The 25089-nt window shown below is 41.0% G+C and overlaps 1 protein-coding gene across 6 annotated transcripts in view; it reads right to left on the bottom strand.

Annotated features, from left to right (window-relative positions):
• Positions 1-1045: 1045 nt before the first annotated feature.
• Positions 1046-25089, bottom strand: part of SHANK2 (SH3 and multiple ankyrin repeat domains 2) — a 351561-nt gene continuing 327517 nt past the window's right edge. For all 6 annotated transcript variants that reach the window (XM_030483283.1, XM_030483282.1, XM_030483285.1 and 3 more), the window contains 4 exons: positions 21792-21922; positions 20342-20453; positions 16836-19248; positions 1046-5949 (listed from right to left, as the gene is read on the bottom strand). In XM_030483283.1, coding sequence (XP_030339143.1) covers positions 5376-5949; positions 16836-19248; positions 20342-20453; positions 21792-21922 — 3230 coding nt within the window. In that variant the 3' untranslated portion in view covers positions 1046-5375. The remainder of the gene's footprint in view (positions 5950-16835; positions 19249-20341; positions 20454-21791; positions 21923-25089) is intronic.

Below are 25089 nucleotides of genomic sequence, written 5' to 3'. Positions count from 1 at the left end.
AAAGCATCAAGTCCACTTGGTTCGTTTATTGTAGTTACCTTGTCTGTGACACACAACACGTCAACTACACCAAGCAAGGATTTATGGAAGCAAAGCGAACCAAAAATAACAGTCTCGTTTCATTCCCCTCCCCTTTGTTTACATGATTTGAACAGAGAACTTCAAATCAGTCTCATGATGCTGAAAATGTTTCAAAATGAGAAGGAAATCATCTCAGGTTTTCTAACCAGTTTTCCTACTGCTGCAATATGAACTTCGCAGCACAACAAGCTCTTTTTTGGCAGGTACTGTAAGACCTTGAAGATAAAGCTCTTCATGTTAAATACAATGTAGTTGAACTGGGTTGAAAACTAAGGCACGTACAATTTTTGGACCCCCATTTCCTGCAGTACTGTTATAACCGAGCTATTCTGGACAGCCCAGAATAGCTGCTGGGGGGTTTCATGGTATTGCACAAAAGGAATGAAAGAAAGACCACAAAACACAGGAAAATACAGAAAAATACAGAAAACCAAGAACATAATACCCCGCAACACATGGATACAACACACAGCACAACAGCAATGATCAAATCTCATTTTTTTGACCAACAAAGATTGACAATTGGGAAGTGTTCTTTGTTCTGCACTGTAAATCATAGAATCACAGATTGGCTTGGGTTTGGAAGGGACCTTAAAGCTCATCCAGTTCCAACCCCCTGCCACGGGCAGGGACACCTTCCACTAGAGCAGGTTGCTCCAAGCCCCTGTGTCCAACCTGGCCTTGAACACTGCCAGGGCTGGGGCAGCCACAGCTTCTCTGGGCATCCTCAGCACCCTCAAATACCTGACTTCAGTTAGATACACAGAGGTTTATCACTGGATTGCCACAATACCTGAAATAAAGCAAGCTGGTTTTTCCTTCCATCTTTTTGAACAAAACAGAGCTGCCAGATGACTTGTTGTTGGAAAAATATGAGAGAAGTATCAGGTAACTACAAAAATGATGAACTAGAGCAACATCTGAGAAGAAAATAGTAGTTAAGGAACATATGAAACCAAATGGCAACAGTTCTAGGCATTTATTCCAATATCTTAGAAAATGAAAATAAAAAATATTCTTCATTGCATCACCATTTGAAAATAGAAAAACAAATGTTTAGATTAAGCCAAAAGATGTGAATGGTTCCCTTGGTTTTCCCGTTTTGAGCCTTGTTTATTCACAGTACAAACAAACCCCGCCGGTACATTTTTCCAGTCACAAGACACACAAGGAGCACTGACCGGATCCTTTTCTCCATGGAGCTGCTCTGCCCTACAAAACCTCCCCAGTACTCCCTCCCAAACCTTTCAGTGCCACATGGAATTGCAGAGCAGAGCCAGCCCCAGCATCCTGAGACCGCCAGCAGCACGCGGGGCAGAGCGCGCCTTCCCACACGTGCTCAGGGAAGAGAATACTCATCCAGCACTTGAAATCCACCTTAAGGCAAATAGATACGGAGTTTTCTCCCTCTTGCTGAAAAGTTTTACTTTTCCAATATCAAAACATGAATCAGACATTCAGGAAATGAATTAGTGTTTGGCATAAGGAATGCTTTAACCAAAAAAAAAAAAAAAAAGAAGAAATAAAAAGGAAATAGATCAATTATTTCACCTTTATCTACATTTTGTTAAAGCATTTTATGCGCTTTCAATAACAGATTGCAAGGGGTTTGGCAACTTCTTTTTCTTTTTTTAATGAAAATCCAGACAGTGTTCTCTGTTTGCAATCAGAACCACAACCTTAGTGCAATATTATATTTATTTCTTACAGTAATTTTGGTTGCCATACAAGAGTATTAAGGATTGGGGAAAAGTGCAAGTTACAGGAGCTCGATTTGTTTAATCAGTCGAAATCAGAGGAATTAAAGCACAAAAATTACAGCAACATAGAGAACGTGAACACAAGTTGTTACACAAACTATAGCGAGAAACAGAGTAATATCTAGAAAAGAAAAGAAAAAATGTAATGGAAAAAAATCATCAATACTTGTGGCTCATACACATAATCATCGCCAGATCAACTGGGTAATGCTCGTTAAGAACGGAGGAAAAAAAGCACTATTTTTATTAACTTAAGTCCCACAAATAAGTAACTTTTGTGATATGTAAATTCTGTAAATCAACAGTCACATCTAGTCATTTTATAATATATGAATTCAACTTAAAATGTTCTCAGACACCTAGGGCAAGGAGTCTGTGCAGTTATACACAATTTACATCTTGTAAGGTTTTGGTATTGTATACACAAATATTACAGAAACTAGGCATGTAAATGCAATTTATTTAAATTACAGTATATAAACAAAATTTGATCCTAAAACCCAGAATATCAGAACGTATTTCAGAGATCTCTAACAACTTGATTTTCACTATCGTAGTAGCATGAAAGAAATGGGTCTTCTCTCCTCCCCCCCAACATTTCCAGACTGGTGAAAATACTCGGAGGCAACGTTGTATCTGTTACTATTGCTTTCTGTAGCAAGATCCTCGCACAGAGCTAGAGACCGATTCCTCTTGGCAGAGGGGTATTTTAGTGGGGAAAGTAGGTCCGCCCAGGTCTCCTCACCTTTACTTTGTAAGACACAAGGTAAAAAATAAACTATTTCATTAGCTCTTTAAACCTCTTTTCTACTAATGGTATATTGTTCCTAGTCTTTCAGTACCTGAAAAGATCCACGAGCAAGAAACACACCTGTGTAAGAAAGGGATTACTGTCACCTGTAATTTACCGTGTATGTCAGCACGTGTTCAACGTAAATTCAACAAGAAGGTTGTGATTAAAAAGCAGCTTAAAAGTCAACTTCTACATTTGCTTTTACTACCGTATTTCCTAATGCATTTTCTGGCACATGTTACAGAGGTAAGATCAACTGTACCCAAAGAAACAAGAAAAGAAGAGAGCATGGCATTAGTGGTTTATTTACTGAATTCTGTCGTATCACCAAATGGAAGACAATGATGGCTAAATCACCATTTTTACACCTCTTAGAAAGGATCTGATGGCCTCGAGTTGCCTGCATCGCCTATCTGGATGACACTGCCGATTTCTACACCGCCTACGGAAAAACTCAGTACTCCTCAAAGGAAAATGCCTCAGCACTTGGTTTTTATTACAAGGTTACTTGGAACTTTCAAATACAAATATAGTAACAGGTCTTAAGTCAAAAGATCTTTGTTGTTCCGTAAAGGGGGCAGGAGGCTACGTAAGTTGTATTTTATGAGTATCCAATGAGTTGGTAACTATAACCACTTTTGAAGAAAGATTCATCCTCCTTTGTAGAAGTTCTAGCAAAGATAGAAAATATAACATAGCTCTGCTGGTTCAGATGCATCCAAATGAGGTTGATTTTTAAAAAGGTCAAGACTTTTATCATTATTCCACAGAAATAGTAGTAAACCACAAAAGTTTTATTTTTTTTTTTTTAGGTTTTTTTTTTTTTTCTTTTTATGTTTTTTTTGTTTTTAACTTCCTAGCACTGAAGTGGCACAAAGGCTGCCAGTAGACCAGCCACTTATTTTCTTAAAATATTGTGCTTATAAACTATCTGTACAACTATTTAAACTTGCAGTAAAGAAAGATATTTAAAATGCTAAACTTTATGTACTCATACTAGGGCTGTTGCAGACCTAATTAGACACTTGTTTGTGAGCAAAAATAATCACAATAAAAAAATTAGAGATAGGCTGGACCATATCAAGGACCATAGCAAGGAAAGAAAGTTCAGGTACCTTCCAAAGTGTAAGAGAACCTGGAAGGATGGTAGGTAGGCAGTCTAGCTGTCCACACACAATTTACCCACCTTGAATGTCTTGAGTATTACGTTTATAAAGACCTACAAAACTCACAGCTATGAAGAGGTGTAAATTACAAGGGGAGTTCAAACATGCAGAGAGAGATTTGTTAACTTTAAAAAAAAAAACAAAAAAGGAAATAAAAAGTCAGACTTTTAACCAAATCTGTGTGTTTCTCCCCTGCTGACTGAAGTCTCCTGGAAAGCCCTCGAGCTCCGTTTCCCCACCACCCCAGTCCACGCTGGGCCACAGGGTGTGCGCATCCATCCTGCAGCTGCACCAACAGCCGTGCCAAGAAGTGGCTGGAGCCCCCGAGGTGCTCAGCCTGCTCGCCTTGCCAAGAAGCCAATACGTGTTAACAGTGATAAAAATGAGAAGCTGGATGCCTACCCAATTCTCCTGGCCCTTGGAACACACAGATGCCGAGATACTCGCTACTGCTCTCCATCCTGGCGTCACCTTCTTACCTTTTTTTTTCCTAATGAGTTGAAACGTTCCCATTTCTGCTAACAGGCTGAAATCCCTCTCTTCACTTAAAACACTGGCAACCTTCCCACTTTCTTCAATGGGAACATTCATCTATCTATCTTTTTCTTCTTTCTTGGCCTGATGTTCAAACTAACTAAGCACTTTCCACTCACTGAATTAACCAGCATCTCTCAGGGTTTGGCATATTTGAGTATCTGACTGTGAGGTCCAAAAGACGCGTCTGTACCAAACCCTAAATTTTTACTGGCTTGCAGAGTTCATATTGCAACTTAGCAGTAGTTTAGCTGGTTGAAAACTGGGGGTCTCAGGTTCAAACTAGCTTCATTTTGTTGTACCTCTAAGTGTGCATTCCTCCTCGGTTTTTTACGCAACGTCTGCATCGTCTTATAGGTCAAGTCAATGGAGCGTGTATTGAACTTGTTCTGCCACCTTGGAAGAGTGCTATGTGTAACTGCAGAAATAAAGAAATACCAAGTAAAACAGAGCAAGGTTACCTTTGAACTAATTCCAGCAGAACAACCAGCTTCACTGCCAACAAGTCAGAGAGCTTAACTAGTAAAAAACAGTAATATGAACTCCTGCACCTGTCTTAATATTGTGACTCTGCTACCGATAAAAATGGGTTTGAATGGCAACGAAGCAATCTGTCCTCTTAAAATGAACTAAGGGCTGGGGAAGGAAGCCTGCTCGGAGACTGAACGTCAAGAAGAGAATATAGTGCTTTTCAATACAAAAATGAACTGCTTGCAATTCTAAATTGAAAGAAAAGCGGCATGTAACGGTTCCAGCAGAAGGGCAGTATCAAGAGATAGGATTTTTGAAGTTAACAATTTTCTCTCTCTCTCTCGTATCTCCCCACAACTTTGAAATAAAATGGCCCCACTCGTGTAAAACATTGAATTTCTGCTTGGGCATGTAGCACACAGTCTGCATTACCTGAGTACCAGGAATTGAACTTTTTCCCCCTCCCCCCCAATTTTGCTGGCACTCGCAGACAGACAAGGCATTTGGGGTATTTCAGTACCAGCCCATCTCTAGTTATCAACAGAAGTTTGTGAGGCAAAATAGCTATTCTTATCTGTCCAGCAGCTGTTTCAAAGCTCTTTCTATGTTCATTCTGTGCCCAACTCTAGTCACTCCAAGGTCTATCAGATCTTCCTTTTGTAGATTTGGTAAATGAGTGCCATCTATTTCATTGTCCATAAATGTTTCTTTATGTTCACCTAAGTTTAGACTTTCCAACCAATCTGCCACATCTGGTTTAGTCCACAGGTGGACAGGCTTAGTTGTAAAAGGCTTATTTGAGATTGGCTGTTGTAATATTGAGGGAGAAGGAGACCTGCTGCGCCCTGTGGTCAAGCCAAATAAGTCCCCTGAAGGGGGCTGGCTGGGTAGGCTAAATACATCGGACAGAGTTGGAGAAGGAGATGAAGCTGAAGCAGAAGCACTCAGAGGAGCAGGCATGATGTCTTTATTGATCTCTGTTGGTGAAACCACAGGGCTTGGAGCATGCCTTGCTCCTGAGGTCCTACTGTCATAGTCTGGGGACCTGCTCTGCAGTGTGATCGGCTGGCTGGTTCCGGGTCGGACAGTAAAAGTGATTGTTGTACTTCGTGTACCTGAGACAGTACTCATGACTTCCGTGCTCCTGAAACGGTAAACAGACATGGAGAGTTAGATACATCAGCCACCAGCTGAAGGCTTGTCCGTATCAACATGTGGTAAACACGGGTTTGGAATGCTTCAATATTTCCATTTTTTAATGAGCAGTATCAGGTTAAAAGTATTATGATGGTATCATTAAATCTTTCCCATAAAACAATCATCAATGGTAAGCCATAGTTAAGAACAAAACCTTTGCTTATGAGCAGTTCAGGAAAACACCTTCCAGAGCACATTGTTCCTTTTTAAGGCTACACCAAATTAATTCCTGGTTAAATGAGAAACACCAAGTGGAATAAGCACATGAGCACTTTGTGCTCCCCCAGAAGTGCCATCAGGAGTTGGTCTTCTCTTCTTTGTACCGAGGGGTAGGATCCTAAAGTTCAGTTTTAACCTGCCAGTTTTACACACTGTTAGATAGCACAGCTAGTAATAGTAGTATAGGATGCAATGGATTTTGGATGTCTGGGCATCTACTCAGTGAATTTCATCATATGTTTATATTTTAGGGTATGTTTGTATTCTCATTTGTTCACAGAATGCGTTCCACAAGCTCCTCTTATTTCCTATTCTATTCACGGGGCCTTTTTGTGCTTTACAAATGAAACAATCCTTCCAAGGTTCATAGAGGGACTTCTGTGTCCGTTTCCTTCTACGCGGAAACAGTACCTTGGCAGATCCACTGCAAAACTTAAGGAGACAAAATTCTTGTTCCTGTGCATGCCCAGAGGTGATGTGGTTGTGATCAAGTCACTGGCACCTCTCTCTTGCCTAAGGGAAATTTTAGATTACAAACTAAGCAGGCGTGAAGCTTGCCAAAAGGCCAGCTCTGATGGGAGGCTGACAGGCTGGAGAAAGAGCAGATGAGTCTGCTTTTATCTAGTGGCTATAGAACAAATTTAGAAGCAGAAGATCCAGGTTCAGGTTTGTTCATAACATAAAATGCTTAATCCCAGAGCACTTACTTCTCATGAGAAAAGCCTGCCGATCAGCACATGCACTTCAGGATCTTCCACAGAACCACTGGGTACCTTAAGCTCCAGAGTTTTTCCTCTTTTAAAATACCCTGCCAACTAGAAAATCCTTCAGACAATGAATTTCAGGCACTTCCAGACTAATGGAAGGACTTCTTTATCCTTGAAGCGATGCCACGGACTCCAGAGGACGATCTGGAGGATGCTCTGGTTAGATTTCTAACCCAGACCCTGACTGAAGCCCTCTTTATCTCAGTGCCAGATCACCCCAAGGCCTGACCTGTCATACCTGCGTAGAACTAAAGATGACTTGGGTGCATGATGACAGATACAGATGCTTTCATTAATAATGCAGATTCACCACTATGCAGAAAAGATCTTATGGAGCCAAAGAAAGAGGATTTAAAGTGCTGTTATGGAAGAAACTGCCATTTTTTCCTAAGTCACTGCTTAAAGATTTTGTGTTTGCTGCCACCAAATCAAGTACCAAAAATGATCCACACAGCAGGGGTCAAAGCCCACGTTTGTTCTGTCTGAGGCATGTCACCTCACTAGATCCACTTTGTAAATGAGAGCCCCTCTCGTGCTGCTCTGCCCTAGGTAAGTGTAATGGCTTTGCTCCTTCCTGTGGAGTACTGCGGCTCCTGGGGAGGAGGATGTGGGGTGTAGGATTAACCTGTCTCCCTGGGGCTGCTCCCAGTGCAGTGCAATTGTGACTCCACAGAAGTGACTTGACTTTGGTCACCCACATCCTGAATAGAAGAGTGGTTAAAATTTCAATTAAAAAGATGGTAAAGGGACTGTTAACCCCTCTATCTGGTATGAGCCTTCCTGCAGTCCTGCTAGTACTGAACTGGAGACATTCTTCAGCGGTTCCTTGGTTTGCTGCTGGCTGTTGTGAGCCCTGGGGGCTACATACTCCCCACATCACCTCTGGGGCTTTGGCACATAATGAACAAACCCAGACATCAGGTAACCCGCAGCACTACAGCACTGAGATTCAAAGCACGCTCGTATCACAGTGAGACTCATTCAAATCAAGCTCCAATACTGTGTTATTAAGAAAGCACTAAGAATAACTGTTTGGAGCACGTACATGTTATTCACATGAGCGATCCCACCAGTCTCCCACAGATTGTTCCATATATTTCAGTGCGAACAGGGGGATCTTTTTAAGTGCTGAGAGATTGGTACTTCGCTTAAAACACAGTAGGAACAATACTTGTAGCACTTATGTCTTTGCAATTTAACAAAGAAAGAAAACACTTGGCAAGGTTTTGAGTGTTTCCTGTGAGTTTTTGGGGGCTTAATCGCTCTCCTTGTCTTCCAGAACTGGAGCTAAGCATTCTTAGAAATAAAAAGTCTATAGCAAGAAACTATTAAATTCTACTAAAGAAGGGGAGCAAGTTATTTCTACCTACTTTAACTTAGCATTAGGAGTCGCATACACTTTATAAGGCATGATATGATTTTAAATCAACAAAAAACCTGCTCTGCTACAGGTTGGGATAATGCTGCCCTAGTGATTGTGAGATGTGGAAATGATTTCCAATCTCCTTACCTGCAATTACCCTTTTACTTAGTGTTGCAAATACTAGAAATTATGGTTTTGTACTCACACCCGTTGTGGCAATATCAAATGGATGATGGAATCTACTACTATGCTAGATGCCGAAAGATCATTTCTGTTACTTGACTGACAGCTCCAGGCTCACTGTACACCTTCTGCTTTGTAACTCACTTTTGCTGCTGCTTCTCTCTACTGTTTCTTTCGTAGAATCCCTGCCCATCCTTGTTCAGGAAATCACTGCCATTGTTCCTTTAAAGAAAGTATATTAAGCCACTAAAACAAAACACTCAGAAGTAAACTGCGTGCTCTTGTTTTAGGTATTCCTTGGACTAGTGTTACCTAATCTCAGACCCACAGGCAGTAACAGTGAGCAAAGCAACACAAGCAACGTTGTACTTTGCTTTCTGTCAGCCTGGATCAAAGCAATGGCTTTGCACAGCTACAAGCAATATTAAAAGATCTGTGGGCAAAAAAAAAAAAGCAAGATTGGTTTTTTCAAGCCATTGGTTCAGGACTAGTGACTGTTAAAATACATCTCTGGAGCAATGTTAAGAAAATGTTTTATTTTAGCTGATTATGAGGTTTGAATACCAGCCACAGCAGTACTGAAGCTATCATAAATATTAACCCTTTTATGAGAGAATCATAGAGTCACAGACTGGTTTGGGTTGGAAGGGATCTTGAAGCTCATCCAGTTCCAACCCTCTGCCCCAGGCAGGGACACCTTCCACTAGAGCATGTTGCTCCAAGCCCCTGTGTCCAACCTGGCCTTGAACACTGCCAGGGATGGGGCAGCCACAGCTTCTCCAGGCAGAAAGCTCAGAACGCTTTGCTAACATTAACAGACTAAATCCTACAGTAACACACCTTCTGCAAGAAAGTTATTAGTTCTACCACACACTTGGGCACAGAGACAGTACGTATCCCACTGCTGCAACAGGAGTTTGGGATGAGTTTTAACCACAGCAACTTGAGGTCGCTGCTGCCTCCAGAACTACTCAGCAACCTGGAAGGCTCCAGCTGCTGTGCTTCAGCCAGCTCTGCTCGCAGCTCTGCAGCCTTCACACACAGACACGGCCCACATGAAGGTCATGGGCATCTGCTGAAGCCCACAGCTGTATTTCCAGGCTTTCAGTTCAAAGTCCTTAATTCCAAGATTCATTTGTGCCCTTTATTTTTCCCTTCTTTCACTGCCAGATCAACTCCAGCATGTAACAGAGACTGCTGTACTGTAATTGTAATCCGAGGGAAAAACACATCTATTTGTGTGACTCCTGTGCATCCTAAATTATGATATATGACATCTCCAACACAATCTGTTATGCAGATAGAGCCTTGAAACCATCGGCTGTCTTGCATTTTATGGCTGATTGGTTTCTTGGTCAATAAGGAACAGGCACATTCCAGCTGGAAAGCAGACATGGTTTTGTTGTATTGTGGCTTTTCCAGATTTTTAATAAGAGCAATTTCTTATGCCTTATTTGATCATCTGTTACACTAAACATATTAAATCCATATTAAACCTGTCTAACCCCAAATTTCATTTTAAAAAGGTGAAAAGTCTGATAATTATTTTAAATAAGATTTGCTCTGCTAGAATCAGCATATGGTAGTAATTTACAAACATTTGCTGCTGTAAGACTGCACTGTCTGCAATGCCCATTATGTTGCTTCACATTAAAATCACAATATATAATTCCTATGTCACAATGATGCGGCTTCTAAGTATAAAAGCCATCAAAACAGCTTGTATACAAGAAATGCAGGATTCCAATTTATTCTTAATATCAGAAGCAAATTGGTGAAAGACGGCTCATTGCAACCAACCAACCATTATGCTCTCATGGGAGCTATTTTGTCCTGCAACTTGCCAAAAGACTCACTGTTTCTTCCATTGTATCAGAGAAAAAAGTCTTAACAACCAAGAGAACCAATAAGTGAAATAATCCCCTGTACAGAGGTACTGCAAGAAACCTCTTGTAGATTTTTGAGAACACATCAACCCAAAACTTTGCCTTCATCTCTTATCATATTCTTACTTTATTTTTGGATTGTCAAAGGAAAACTGAACGGTAGGAAAGCAAGTCAGTAACTATCTGTTTTTGGGGAAGATTAAGAGCAAAGGCTGATGTGATGACTGGCAGGATACAGAGCTTCTCATAATAGCGTTATTTTAGTGAGAAGAACAGAGAAATGGTTAGTGTCTGTGGCAGGTAATACTTCAGCAGGAGTGAAGAATAATCATTTAGGTCTGTGGGAGGCTGTTCAAGAGCAACAGCTTCCATTCAGGTGGCACAAATGTCTGGAGCGTGGCAGTAAGGAAATGGTGCTGATGGAGCAGAGGACAAGGAGATGGCCTCAGCCCTCTCTCCTTGGGCAGCTGCAGGAAAAAATGGTCAAGGGAAGCTGGAAGGAGAAAGGGGGAAATCCCACAGCTTCCAAGGATGAAAGACTAGATAGTGATAACTGCTGCAGATCTTAATTCTTCTGAGGGCTAGTTTGTCTTCACTTTTCCCCTCACACAGGTATGTAAAACTGCACTAATCATCCCTCCTCACCCCTCTCACCTCTAAAAATCCAGCAGGATTTTGGCATACTTGAAAAATCACATCCCTTATTTAGGTGCTGAGACATAAGTTCAGGAATCCGGTCTTACGTGCTCATGTTTGTTTGAATACTTCTCTGATGAAAGTAGCTTTTAGTTCAGCTTGAAATGACATCCTATGTCTGGTTTTGGAATGGCTACCATTTCTGGATTAGGATGATCTAATCCACATTGCACTTGTAACAAAGTCAACACCAAAATCACTAAAATGCAGTAACAATGAGTGAGCATTAAGAAGAAGCAGAATGTATAACATAGAATACTCTATGCTTTATGGTCGTCACTTACTTCATGGCACTTCAGCATGAACCTCTTCTGACAACAGCAGTCATGACAGCAAATAAAAATGACAAAATGGAATGACTGAAACACTGCAAAAATTACTGACAAAGCAAGCAATCCTGTGAAATTGGCTGACACACAGTTAAGGAAATGAAATGAATCTAATGGGACAGCAATAAACTGGAAAATCAAGGCTTGAGAATTATCCCACAAAGATACATATTTCGTCACCTGTGAAACCCAGACACCCTTTACAATAAACCCACGTCCCTACGCAGGACTTGCTGCTAAGCTCAGTTCTGCCTTACCTGTTTGTGAAAAAATGGGAACTTTTCCAGGCAGTTATAAAAAGACATCAGAGATGGACAATGCCCCTGGCCATTGGGAGTTTCACTGTTTAAAGTTGTCATGCCAACACAGTCCAGGTTATTTTACCTAGAGGACCCAATCCAGCATGCTTAAGCATCCTCCATAACTCCCACATTTGTAACGAGCATTCCCCACTGCCAGGAGTGACGCTCAACTTGCCCCAGAGGCCACAGGGACATTATACAAACAAAGATGGAGAAACACAAGCGCTGTTTGAAATAGAAATTGTTTCTCCCTATGGCAAAGCCATTGATCATTTTGGTGCGGTGATGGCAGAGAGCAGCAGCAGTTGCTGTTCATTAGCCTTTCTTAGTGCACTGGAGCTCGGGGGAAGGATGCAGTTTCCACTGGGAGCTGTGGTTTTTCTCCTTCCCGGCCACTGGGTCTATTCTGCGTTAATCACGCTGACATTATTCAGTGGATCTCGCAGGCTTGCACTTGATCATTATGTTGCTAAGCGACTGCTGGGTTCACAGACAGAGCGAGCACTCCTCCCCTAACCTGATAAACACCCCTGCATTAGTCTTCTCCCCATTTCTTTTATCAGCTCCGTATAAAAGTCAGTAGCCTCCCAAGTGAATTTATAGCACCGCTGTATTTATAGCACCGTGGTCGACACTATCATTATACGCTGACGGCAGAGCATCCCCTGCCAAGCTGCTGGGCTCTCCCAGGCTGGGTTTTCTCATCTCTGTACCTGTGCATATCCAAATTTGGAAAGGGAATTGCGACCAGAGCTTATTACTGGGGCTTTAATTCTGGGTACTTTGGTCAAATGGAGCCCCGTATCCAAACATCCTTAACCTTTTCTGTAAGGAAGGATGGGCCAAAATGGAGGAAGTGGCGGTTGGATGTCGTGGCCTGATGACATGGATAGAGCAGATAAAAATCTCTATCACCAGGACTGATCTCCAAAATTTCTTAAAGTAAATGATGGCCAAAATTGGGAGTGGGATCTGGAGCTCTGTTCCAGAACCTTCTGATCAAACCCTTTAATTATACTTTTATTAGTACAAAGTAAGCAAGCACATCCTTTTGCTTTTTCCTCCTCTTCCTTCCCCTCCCAGTCTCCTTTTTCCTATCCCACGGCTGGTCAGTGCTGCTGAGAAGCAGATGGTTCCCAGCCAAACGTTTCCACGCTCTATTTAAAAACCTCGAAACTCAGTGTCTCCATAAGAAACACGTAAAACTATAAATACACTGTGTAAAATTACTGCTAAAGAGATGTGCAGAGAAAAAAGCAAGTCTAGGGTTGGTTTTTAATGTAATAATTGAGAGAGAAATGCTGCTCAGAACTGTAGAACTATCTCTTCCTAGCCCTCATTTATCAAAAACATAGAGAGAAGGTATTTTTCTGGGTTTCTGTAGCAAGCCATTACCCAACTACCTACAATTTAATTCACCTCTGTGCTACTCTAACAAGGCAATTGCTGTGAGTGAACTACAATTAAATGTCTACTGGCTGTGCAAAAGTAACTCCTAGCGATATTAGGACTCCTGTAACTTCATGTATGCCCCAATGAGCAAATCTATATTTGTAATTTCATCAGGCTGCTAGTGCTGTGCACATCACCCAAGTAAGCCTGTGAACAATGTTCTATTTATAACACCTCCCAATACTTCTCCTTGGCTGAAGGATATGGACAGGCGTACTCATTTTTTATCACTTTTCCTTTAACAGAGCAAATGAGTTGTCCTTTAATTTAGCAGAATCCCTTCTTTCCCTGAGCTAAAACTCCTTGCTCCCTTTCTAATGCTACCTAATGGTTATAACAGAAACAAAAAACTCGAGGTATTATAGCTTTAAAATTTAAATATTAGTTTTAATACTTGGAATCTTGGCAAGATGGTATTCCTTGGTCATAATATTTGACAGCTGTGTAAAAAATTGTGTCAGTTGTGCAACTGGGCTAGAAAGGCTGTAATTTATTTCACTTCTTAAAACATAAGGCAGGAGTAGAAGGAGTGAAAAACCCCAGCCTTTGTCTGGGAAGCATTTACCATGCATCCATCGCTTTTCTGCAGGCACCTCTGAGAACAGAACTGAAACTTAATGCGGGCAGTTCAGGGCATAAACATACAGAACGCACCAAGACGAAATCAGAGCGTTTTCTCCACTGTGACAAATTTTGCTATTAGCCTTTTGCTCCCTGTTTCACGCTCTTTATGAAGCTCAGAAGTCAATCCTCTCTCATCCACCCCTGGTGATGAGCTGGTGAAGCTTAGAGAGAGAGGAAGGTGCCAGCCCTGCTCCAGGCACAGGCGGGAGCAGGGCACGGGCACAGCCAGGCACCACCTAACAAATCACCGCTGGTTCACACGTAGGACTTCTGTTTCTACAAGTGAACTTCTCCACTTAAAACCTTCTACCTCACTCCTGTTAAGATGAAAAGGAATTGCCTGCAGCACCTTTTAAAACATACTTTAAATATCTGTGGATAGTTGGCTCACTTCTGCTGTCTCTGATTTATTACTTAGCTTAAAAAAGAAATCCTGAGTAACCTTTGCTGATCATCTTAGTATCTTCAATTCATCTCAACTAAAAAATAAGGTAATCACATTAGTTTTAAAAACAGAAAGAAACAAAATACAGCCCTGTGACCTTCCATTCCCAATGGGAATTCTGTGGAGGTGTCATTTTCTTCCACAGTCAAAGGGCAGCCAAGAGTTTTGCTGCTCTAGCTACTGTCTGCTTTTCTTCTTCATTGCCTCATAGTTCTTTCAGTATTGTTATAGCCTGAGATCCTCTCTCTAGGTTTGCAAAGATGCCTGTTTGGGTTTACTTTTCAGGAAAGAAGTAGGATTTCAGCCACAATGAAATAATCCTTTGTGTGGTTTGCTTTCCAAACTGAGTATCTGTATTTCATAAGGTAATTTGCCAAAGCTGAGTTACAAGAACTTAAAAAGCTGAAGGACAGAAAAGCAACATAACTTTCTAACACTGCCCGAGTCAGATATTTATCTAAAATGTAACATATATGGGACTACATTTGCTTATATGATAGTTTGCTTTTCTCCAATGAAGTGATATAGTAGTAACCTGGAAATAACTATCAGTTTAAAATATAAAAGATGATACATAATGTTATACATAGAATCACAGAATGGTTTGGGTTGGAAAGGACCTTAAGATCATCTAGTTCCAACCCCCTGCCACTAGACTACATTGCCCAAGTCTCTGTCCAACCTGGCCTTGAACACTGCCAGGGATGGAGCATCCACCACTTCTTTGGGCAACCTGTTCCAGTGCCTCACCACCCTCACAGTAAAGAACTTCTTTCTTATATCTAGCCTGAACTTCCCCTGTGTTAGTTTGAACCCATCACCCCTTGTCCTTTCACTACAGTCCATATGAATCTAGAGGCAACATGGATTAACATATGGCTTCCTACGGCTTAACGAGAAACACAACATCTAGCAAAAATAGTATTCTTGAAAACATAAGAAAAATAATATGAAATGAAATGTCAGAGTCATCTGCAAGACAAGACTTATGTAAATTCCAGCTTAGTGCACAAGTATTGATATTATGCTTGCCCGAGGTATTCTCAAATGTAGAGTGTTCATGTGCTGTGCTAACTTTGTTTAAGGACTGTCTTCAGCCAGTCTATATTGTTTTTGTTGTACAGTTTTCACTGTATTGTTTTTTCATGTATTAAGGCTTTTCTTGTACAGACAACTCAATTTCTACTCCATTTAGTCAAGTGCCACTGACAGAAATTCCAGAATTCCAGCATTTTTCTTCCATCTCTTCATTCTATAAACCAAATGATATATATCATATATATGTGTGTGTGTGTGTGTGTGTATAACCAAAATATCTCCCTGCCATCTATTTGATGACTTCCATCTTGCAGGAAATGATACAACTACCTGATGCTGAAGCTTTTGATCACACTGATTTCTGAATGAGCAATCGTTTGCAACCAACAGAGCCACCCTTCCCCTAAAACCAAATTATCTTCATGCATGCAAAGAAGGGTAGCTTTTCAAAGGCTGAGTTAGTTCGTATCCAGCAAAATAATTACAATAAAATTTACTTAGATGGTATCTTTACTTTAAAAACAAAGTCAGCACTGTCTTTCTGCAAAGAATGCATTCCTATGGAGCAGTCTGGGACAAACAATGTGCAACACTTCAGCAAAAGGTACATTTAACTGCTCTATGTAGAGCCAAACCACACCACAAAAAGAAATACCTCAGGCTCTCAAACTAACACAATTTCCTTTTCTTTTTTCTTCATAATCGTGGATTTCATGATATTATGTCCATATCCCACACAAATGTGGCTACACAATTACTTACACATTTACCCAATGGTGTCTGACTACTGGAAGTTAACTTATCACTTGAGTACCTTTCAGAAACCACTTATATGCAGATGTACTGCACTGCACTACCAGGGGTGCTGCTGTTGGGAGAAATAAACCACCTCCTTGAAGCTGCAAACATCAGAGACTGTTCACTAACAAGAATGTGCAATAGAAAGTAAGAACTTAAAACCTGTAATACTAAATGGTAGAGAAGCTAAACTGCTTTTTAGCAAGAACACAAGTAGTGCAAAGTGATTTCAGTGAGTGATTTTCTAAGGTAGCTTTATACTTCATGCTAAAGTGGATTAGGAGAGGTATCGGCATGAATCAAATGACATCAAACAGTGAATGTGGATTAAGCCAAGGCAAAACCACTTCTTCTACCTGTTTGAAGCCAAAATAATTTATGGCACTGATGAAAAATTGAATTATCACCACATTTTATAGATTTTTTTTTTTTTTTTAAGAGAAAAATACTACTTAAAAATAAATCCAAGTAACTCACGTCAAAACAACTGAAAGGCTTGTGGAAACTCTTTGAAATTGGAGAAGACTGGGAAAGCTCCTGTTCTGTCGTGTAGATTACACAAATGTTGATAACGTAGGAACGTAAAACTGTTTGTCATAAAATATTCATTAAGCAAACCTGTGCAATAGAGACTACATTCCTCTTTAATCTACGTGCTTTACAGGGGAAGTCAGCGAAAGGATGGAAAACATCAAGCCTTTATTAGAAATGATTTGGTTAATTACGTTTACCTTGTACTGAGACTTGCAGTTTTTGTTCCAGTAGGTGACTCCAATCCTTCCCCTGGCTTTGAGGATTTCTCTCTGTTCATTTGCTGCAGTATTGAGTTCAATTCACTAATAACATTAGCCTTTGGGCCTGAGAGAATTGGGCTTTTCACCTCCGTCATGTCACCCCATAGCTTAGATGTCCTTTGGGGAACAACTTTAGCCATATTGGGCTGTGCACTGATCGGAGGGGGGGGCGGAGCGGGAGGAGGGATAACAAAGCTGTCTACAGTTTCTTCAATTAGCGTATCCTTGTAAAGTGCATTGCTTTTGTTGATTATGGGCTTCATTTTTGGCTTAGGAGGTACTGGGGGTTTGTCCACCAGAAATGTTTGCCCATCTGCATAGACTGTACAAGTATCCACATTCTCCCCACCTTCCGAGGATAAGGTAGAGATGCTGGACACCGTTGAGATAGTGCTGGTTGTCTCTAAGTGATGGTCACTACTACTCCGACTGTCTACCTCCTCAATCCCAGAGTCAGTGACGTTATCAAAGCTGTCAGGGGGTGGCAGAAAGGAGGCAGGCAAACAGTTTGAAAGAGCCACTTGCTTTTTATTGTCTATGGAATTTGTTGCCTGGCTGGGGGCAAATGGCGCAGGTGAAGGTGTGCCATTCTTTCTTTGCGTAACCAACTCTGTTAGAGCCGAACCGGGAGCCGCGCGGTCGTCGGGGATATCAAAGCTGTTGGCAAACTCTAAGGGGGGTGGTAGTGGCTCAGTGAACATAAACTCTTCATCGATATCAATGGAAGCTAAGGGTGGCGGAGGGATGCGGAACGGCAGGATGACGGGGTCGTCCACAGAGCTTGCTGCTACGATGGTTTTGCAGGGAGAGGCCGGTGGCTCAGGCTCGGCAGGCACAGTCAGCTCGCTTTCTGCTTCCTCGCTCCCCTCTGGCCTCTCTGGTGGGGAGTTTTCAGGGTTGGATTCCACTTCAGCGCTCTTTTCCTCTTCATCTTCGGGCGCGTCTTCTGACTTCACTGTGTCCACGGTATGAACCATTAACAAGCCAGCTGACTTCTGCTGTGAAGTATCCACAATGTTTATCAACATGTTCTTCTTCTCCTCGGCTTTCTTTTCTTTCCCTGCATCTGTTTCATACTTGTTCTCGGTCTCCTGCCGTCTCAATGGGCCACGAGTGTTTTGCCTAGTGACAGGAGCAGTAACGGGAAAAGTCGTTTCCATATTGGGTCTCAGCTTTGTATCGATGTAAAGTGGTTTATTAAGGTCAGCTTTAACAGTGTCTCCTTTGCCTGGAATCTGCTGGGTTTGTTCTTTCATGGCTCTGTCCCTGGCAGAGAGCGCGAGGGCTAGTGGTGAGTTTGGATCTAATAGCTTTCCTGTGACTGGGTGAACATAATTATCTGAGCTGGATGCATTCGTGGGCTTAGCTGCCACTGTACTGTTTTCAGTACCTTTCGTTTTGGACTGCGCATTTAATGTCCTTGAATCACTCTGATTGCCGGGTTCACTGCTATTAAAAAGATTTTCAGGCTCTCTAGGTGCGGGAATCGGAGATGGTGACATAAGCTGTCTAAAACCATCCTCACTACTAAACATTGCTTCGTCGGTAAATTTAGATTGCCTCATACGTGGTGTTGGTGGTGTTAGTCCAACATCCTCATCTCCCAGGTCTGTGGAGAGGAAGGCTGGAGAATTACGCCTTGCTTCCAGCCTCTTCTCCCTGTCCCTCACTGCTCCAGCGATGGCTGCTGCAAACGGACTGCTGACACCTAAGCTATCGTCGGGTCGGAGTTGCCCAGGTTGCTCTGAAGACTGAGGATCGATTTCCATGCTGCTCCCTTGGCTGCTTTTCCCACTGCTGCTGGTGGATGGCTCTTTCACAATAATTGTTGGGATTGGAATGGAGCAGGTCTTTTCTGGACTGTCTTCAACATTGGATTGTTTCACCAGCATCCCCTTCCGCCTCGCTGGTTTGGCCGGTACGTAAACTGCTTTGCTTGCAATCTTCCCAACCTCAGAATAGGGGTTCTCTGGCATCTGACCCCTCTTGTTCCTGAAATTCGCCTGAGATGCAGCACTCCGATTGTACAGGTCTTCAGAGTCCAAAGAGTATCGATCCAGTTCTCGTCTGAAATAGATCCCCTTGTCCCTTATCATCGTTCCCACACTCTCAGGCCTAACCAAAGTAATTTTTGCACCTGAATTCTGATTAAATGGAGGTTTAATAGTTCCATAGCTCCTTGATGTCAGGGATTTGGGAGAATTGTACAGAGAGGGAGAAGGTGGTGGTGGTGAAGGAGGTAAGGACTGTGGTGGTGGTGGGATATCTTCAGAGGTGTCAGGCATTGAAAGACTTCTGGTAAACTTCAGCATAGGAGGAGCCAAAAACTGCCGTTCTTCCTCTGTTATTCCTACAAATCAGAAAGCATATTTAAAACACAGTCTTCCACTGGGATCCCTCATACTGTATTATTTCTGTATCCAACCTAAAGTGCCAGGGTGCATTTCACATGACATGAGGCATATGCAAAGTTATGAAAGAGGGCTTTTGGTTGATTCCTACCATAAGCATTCTTTCTTGTTGAACTTCCAGAGACCTGGATGCCAGAATTAAAAAGGATGCTACAGAATTTTAATTAAACTGATCATTGATGTGTAGGCAAATGTTTTGGGTTTATGTATCATCAAGGTAGCTGTAGAGAAGCACATTTGCTTTGAGAATTATTGAACAGGGAAGACATTCTGTGCAGAAGAGTAGCTTATGCCTTGCTCCAGCACTCTATAAATGCACATCATAATGCAACTTAGAAACTAATGAATTTTTAAGAGGCATTTGAAACTTAGCAAAGGCACAGCAAAGATTCTACTGGGGAAAAAAAAATCATAGTGCTTCACTTCAAAAGATGACATTATATTATTACAAATACGGCTTTTAACATAAATAAACTGGATAATACTGGGATAATTCAGATGCTAATTTTACCTCAGCATAATGTGTTTCTAAATTGAAAAATATCACTACTAAGATTACTACTAAGAACAAAACAAGCCCAAATTTGGCGTTTTTCTCTTGTAAATTCATCTATTGTCATAATTTGGAATGAAAAAGAGTTGAATTTTGTTCCATTTGATCAATAGGGATTCCTTTGTAAGCTACACAATATTCCAGTGCTTCTGCCTCAATAACAAAATAAAAAGAAATATCATTTTGCCTTGGGTAATGTACTGCAAAGGGCTTGTACTGATAATTTGTTCCCTTCTCACTGCCCTTCCTTGTTAGAGGGAACATTCTAAAGAAAGGAATTAAATTAAAGTTCCATAATACTTGCCTACTGCCATCAAAGCAGACTGTGGAAATATCTTACAGACAAACTTCTTTTCTCATGAACTTTGCATAAAAATTAAACAGTCATTCACTGAGGTAAAGATGCTTTAAGAAAGGAGCAAAGTTACTAAAAGTATGTGATTAATGCACAAGCAAACTATACATGAGAAGCATTTTACCTATAGATTTTTGTCTTCTCATTGTACCCCGAGGTATACCCAGAAAAGGACCTTGAGGACTCCCTGGTACAGTGGGCGTCATCACAGCAATACCCTGTCTCTCATACATGGACTACAAAAAAGCAAACAAAAAACCCCACAAGCATTAAAGCATGCAAGTCTTTCTCTCACATGTAAATAACTCTGCTGTCATATCTGCTAAACCCCTGTCCCTTTTACTTGGAATTCTTATGGAAAATAACAAATTTGGTATGATTTTGGAGAGGAGGTGAAGAGACAGGGAAGGCTAGGCTTTAGTTCCATGTTCATAAGGTGAAAATGGCTGCACGTGGAGTTAGTTGAAATTAATTACAAGGCAGGATGTTAAGATTCCAGCACATTTTGTGTGCAGTAAGAAAGAAACACGAAGCATGAGCAATTACATTTCGTGTCATTCATTTCCAAAAACCTGCATAGGTGTCAGCACTCACTCTGCACCAAGCTGTATGCTCTCTTTGCTTCTGAAGAACAGACCTATCCCTGGAGCCTTGCACAGACTCAAGGTGTCTTGCACAAGGTTACAGTGGCAGCGAGCATCTCAGCTAGGAACTGAGGAACGTCACCTGAATCCCAATGCACTCCATTGTCCCTCCTTCTTGTGGATCATCACGAATCTATTTGTTTTCTGCCTCTTAGAACAGCCTTAATTTCCTTCCAGCCCAAGCTGCTGAGGACAGCAGAGTGCTTGTTGTACCAGATCTGATGCTCTTTTGGAGGCGTGGGTAGTGGAAAAATACATCTAACATGCAATAAACCCAATTATTTTTCACATGCAAAGTTCTGTAAGAGCAAACTGTGCAACTGAACAATCCAATTTCAAAGTTCTGGAGTTTAAACTTTTAATACATGCTATAGTATTAATGTCAATTCTTCCCTCACAAATAATCCTGTGTTATTTAATCAAGGTATTATATATATGCCATTATTAATAACAAAAACTTGCAGTATGAGAAACGTTCATCTTAGTGAAAACTGTGTGGCTGCTAACTCTGGTGCTGAAACTGAAATAGCAACCTTGACTTTGAGCAAAGTTTTTTAGCTTGGGGTTAGTGTTGTATTGACACCTTCAAGTTCAGAACTTACGAGGTCTCATTAGTTCAGATTACAGGCAGAATAAGTTCGCATCTGTTTGAATAACACTGAGGTAGCAATGCTGTTGATGGGACAGTCTCAAAATAAGTATAAGCATGTAATGAGAAAAGTTTTACAAGGGGAACACAGACTTCTGTTAAAAAACTATTACTAAAAAGGCAGAGTAGACCATGCCTTAAAGTTACAAGATAATAAAAGCAAAATGAGTATATAAAGCAATGTTTGCAAATTCAGTTCTGTTGTAAGCCTTGCGCACTGCCAAAAGACCCCCTCCAACCAGTTTCAGAAACGAAAGCAGTACTTCATAGCTACCACTCACATTCATATCTGTAGCTGAGGGAAAACATCTACTAGAAGGCCGCTGTTTAATAGTTGCCACTCTTGAGTCCACAGTTGCATTGTCTGCAATTCTTGATGGCTTGGAAACTGGTACTATTTCATCCACCTTATCTGTAATATAAAAGTATTCAGTAAAATAAATATCATTTGTCCCAAAACTGAAAATTTAAGTATTGCAAGGTCAAAGGAAGAGATTTACTTTTCAAAAAAATGCAAAGAAAAAGGTTTTTTTTTGGCATTTTAACAAGGCAACGCTTGAGCATCAGAAGTCGTGCAAGCCGAGCACTTTTTATTGCTGCTACAGAACATGCATGCTTTAGTTTTAAGCCTGCATGCATTCAATGTTTACTTAGTGTGACTCGAAAAACAATCCTCTTCTTCAAACCTTCAAAATGTGAAGGGAGAATATCTATATAGAAATGGAAAGAAGACCTTTAGAAATAATGAATCTGTACAGCACTGTTTCAAATAGAGATTAGCAGACTGTACTTAGCCATCAGAAGTTCAGTGATATTTTGGACAATAACAAGTACTCCAGAAGTGCTCTTTTATGCCTATTCTCCTTAAGTAATCACATCCTAATTTCTTCACATTTTTGGATTATCAGAACTGCATCATTTAAATGAAACTTTTATATGTATTTTGTATTTTAATAACTGGACAGTCTGGCAATGTATTTAGTTGTGGTCGGAAACAGACCAAACAGGCAAAGTCCAAATCTGAACGAGAACTTTTAACATTTGGATTTGGGATTCTGATCTATTATATGATGTGATGATAAAATATAGGGAAACTTTAATCAAGATCTTCCAAAGCTGAGTGTTAGTTTTAGCCCCGTCTCCAACTTTGGTCGCAAACAAGGTTCATCAGCATTTAATACATAATGTTACTGCCTCAGACTGAAGACCTCAAAGTACCATCTTATCAGCTAATTATAGCCTGACAGCTCCTTTATTGCCACTTCTATTACTATGAAACTAAGGCATGGAGAAATTAAATGACTAGCCTAAGCCAGCAGAATAGTTTGATGTTTGAATCTGTGCTGAAATCCAAACTTGAATCATATTAGCATGTTTCCTTACTATGCCTTCCATTGCATTTGCTTTCCTATATCATGTTAATTTAGTGTCTTTTCCTTTGAAGTTTCACCAAAGTAAGGATTAGTTATATAGCCTGTGGTATTTATGTGAGTGAAATACCTTAGCCTGGTTCCTAGGCTTCCACAATGCGAGTCAGAGCAATATCACTTTTCAGCAATTAGATCCATCTCCCACATATTTGCTTCAGCAAACAAGGATAGCTACTTCATGAGGCTGCTACAGACGTAAACAACACAGGGTTGTGGTGGCCTAGAGATGTGTTACTATGCCAAGTATCAGATTTAGGGAGTTAAGTTTTACCTCTCACTGGAGAGCAGCACACTCAGGGCCCTGGATATGAATATGGATGGGAATAAGGCAGGAGGAAAAGAGCTTTTGATCCCTCTAAACAGTAGATCTGGCTGATGCAAGGATGATATTTTAAATGGGAGAAGAAGTGAGGGAAGACCTTTTAGCCTTCTGGTTAGGAAGAAGGTTGTCCTAGAAGTGGATATTTCAGTGTCACAGAGGGTCAGGGAGCAGGCAGGAAAGGAAAGGTTGAGCAGAACCAGTAAGCTGAACACTGTTGAAAACTGCCTCACAAGAGTAGTGTTGCTGTTGCTTTTCAATTGAAGTTAGCATTCAATTCTTTTCATTGGTCTGCTTTATTTTTGTGGGGTTTAAACCATCCAGTGGAAGGAGAAAAGGAAAAAAAAAGTCTTAAAATCATCATGTATTCAAAAACTTCAAGTCACATTTCATAAGACTTTGTAATACAAACTGTGAACTTCTGAAAGAAAAATATTTGCACTTCTGCTCAGCAAAAGGCATCAGAAAGCAATGGTGTAACCATGGACATTTGACCTATACAGCAAAAATATGGCTAGACTGTAGAATCATCCTCAGGGGATCTATCACCAAGAGCTTCATCTGGGCAGAGATTTCCTGTTAAGTCTCTCCCACCCTTTTTAGCATCCCAGAAGCCGAACAACTGGTCTTTGGGATACAGAAAGAAGTAAGTTTTGGAAACTGAAGCACTAGGTACTCAAAATCTGTAAACAAGAAATATAAATATACCATGTAAGAACTGATCCCCTTTATTTTTAACAGACACATGTAACCATATACCCATTCAGACAACAAAAAGCTACAGGGAAAGAGTGATGAGGCTATGACAGACACTTGAAAAGCATGAAAATATTTGTTTGGGGATGAAACATACATACCCTCCAACTGCACTGATTTTGCTAGACAATACTACAAGTCAGATCCTAATTTTGGATCTGACCAAAATATCAGTTGGTACCAATTCTTAATACCATCTACTGTTCCCAGTTGGAAAAATCTTTGGTTTGTGTAGGTTTATTGCAGGTTTCTTGTCTGTAGACAGGTTCTTAGTCCTTCTCACCCTATAGCTGCTCCCATTCAAGTGGTGCTTTGTGCCTTGCCGAGTCTAGCTACAGCACTTAAACATGGGAGAGGAGAGCAGGTTAAAGCTTAAGCTGCTCTGCAAGGAGCTCTTTAGGGCTTCCTCGTGTAGTATTTCCAACGGCAGTGCTGCTACATCTGCGCAGCTTCTTCTTTAGCTCTACTGCCCTTTGATCAGAAAGCAAAGGTGGAGGTTGTCATTTTGAAACTACCACAAAAAAACTGAAGCTACAGAAGCAGCCAGCACGTGGAACGAGGTTTATTCTAAATGGCAGCAGCTACATGGCGGGTCCTGCAGGATACGTCAGAATCTCAGCATCAGGCCGCAAACTGCACCACATTTCTGAAGTGAAAGCACTATGTAAAACAAAAACATTCTCACTGCATTATCAAATGTGCTCATTAGGCCAAGAAAATGAATTGGCTGAATCGTATTTAGCTTCATTCCAACTCATCCCAAAGAAATAAGACGGAAGCAGATTGGGACAAACTTTCACTTGCCTTTGCCTTTCACTGTTCATATCCACAGTACCAGTGTGCGAACCATGTATGCACCAGAAACACACGTTCAAAAGGCAGCACGTACTGGAATAATTTGTCAGGCTTACTAATCAGCTTCTCTCCCAACCTCCTTGTGATCTTCAATACTCTGCAGCATGCATTCCTTGTACCAATGAGAGGGGAATCTTACAAGCTTGTGTTGGAAATTCTCTTTACAAACAGTTTTTACTAAAGAGATATAAAAAAGCCACAGAACGGGTGCAAAAATTT

Source organism: Strigops habroptila, chromosome 4 (assembly GCF_004027225.2).
Source record: "Strigops habroptila isolate Jane chromosome 4, bStrHab1.2.pri, whole genome shotgun sequence".
In the NCBI taxonomy this organism is placed as follows: Eukaryota; Metazoa; Chordata; class Aves; order Psittaciformes; family Psittacidae; genus Strigops; species Strigops habroptila.
This window is presented reverse-complemented; position numbering and strand designations above follow the sequence as displayed.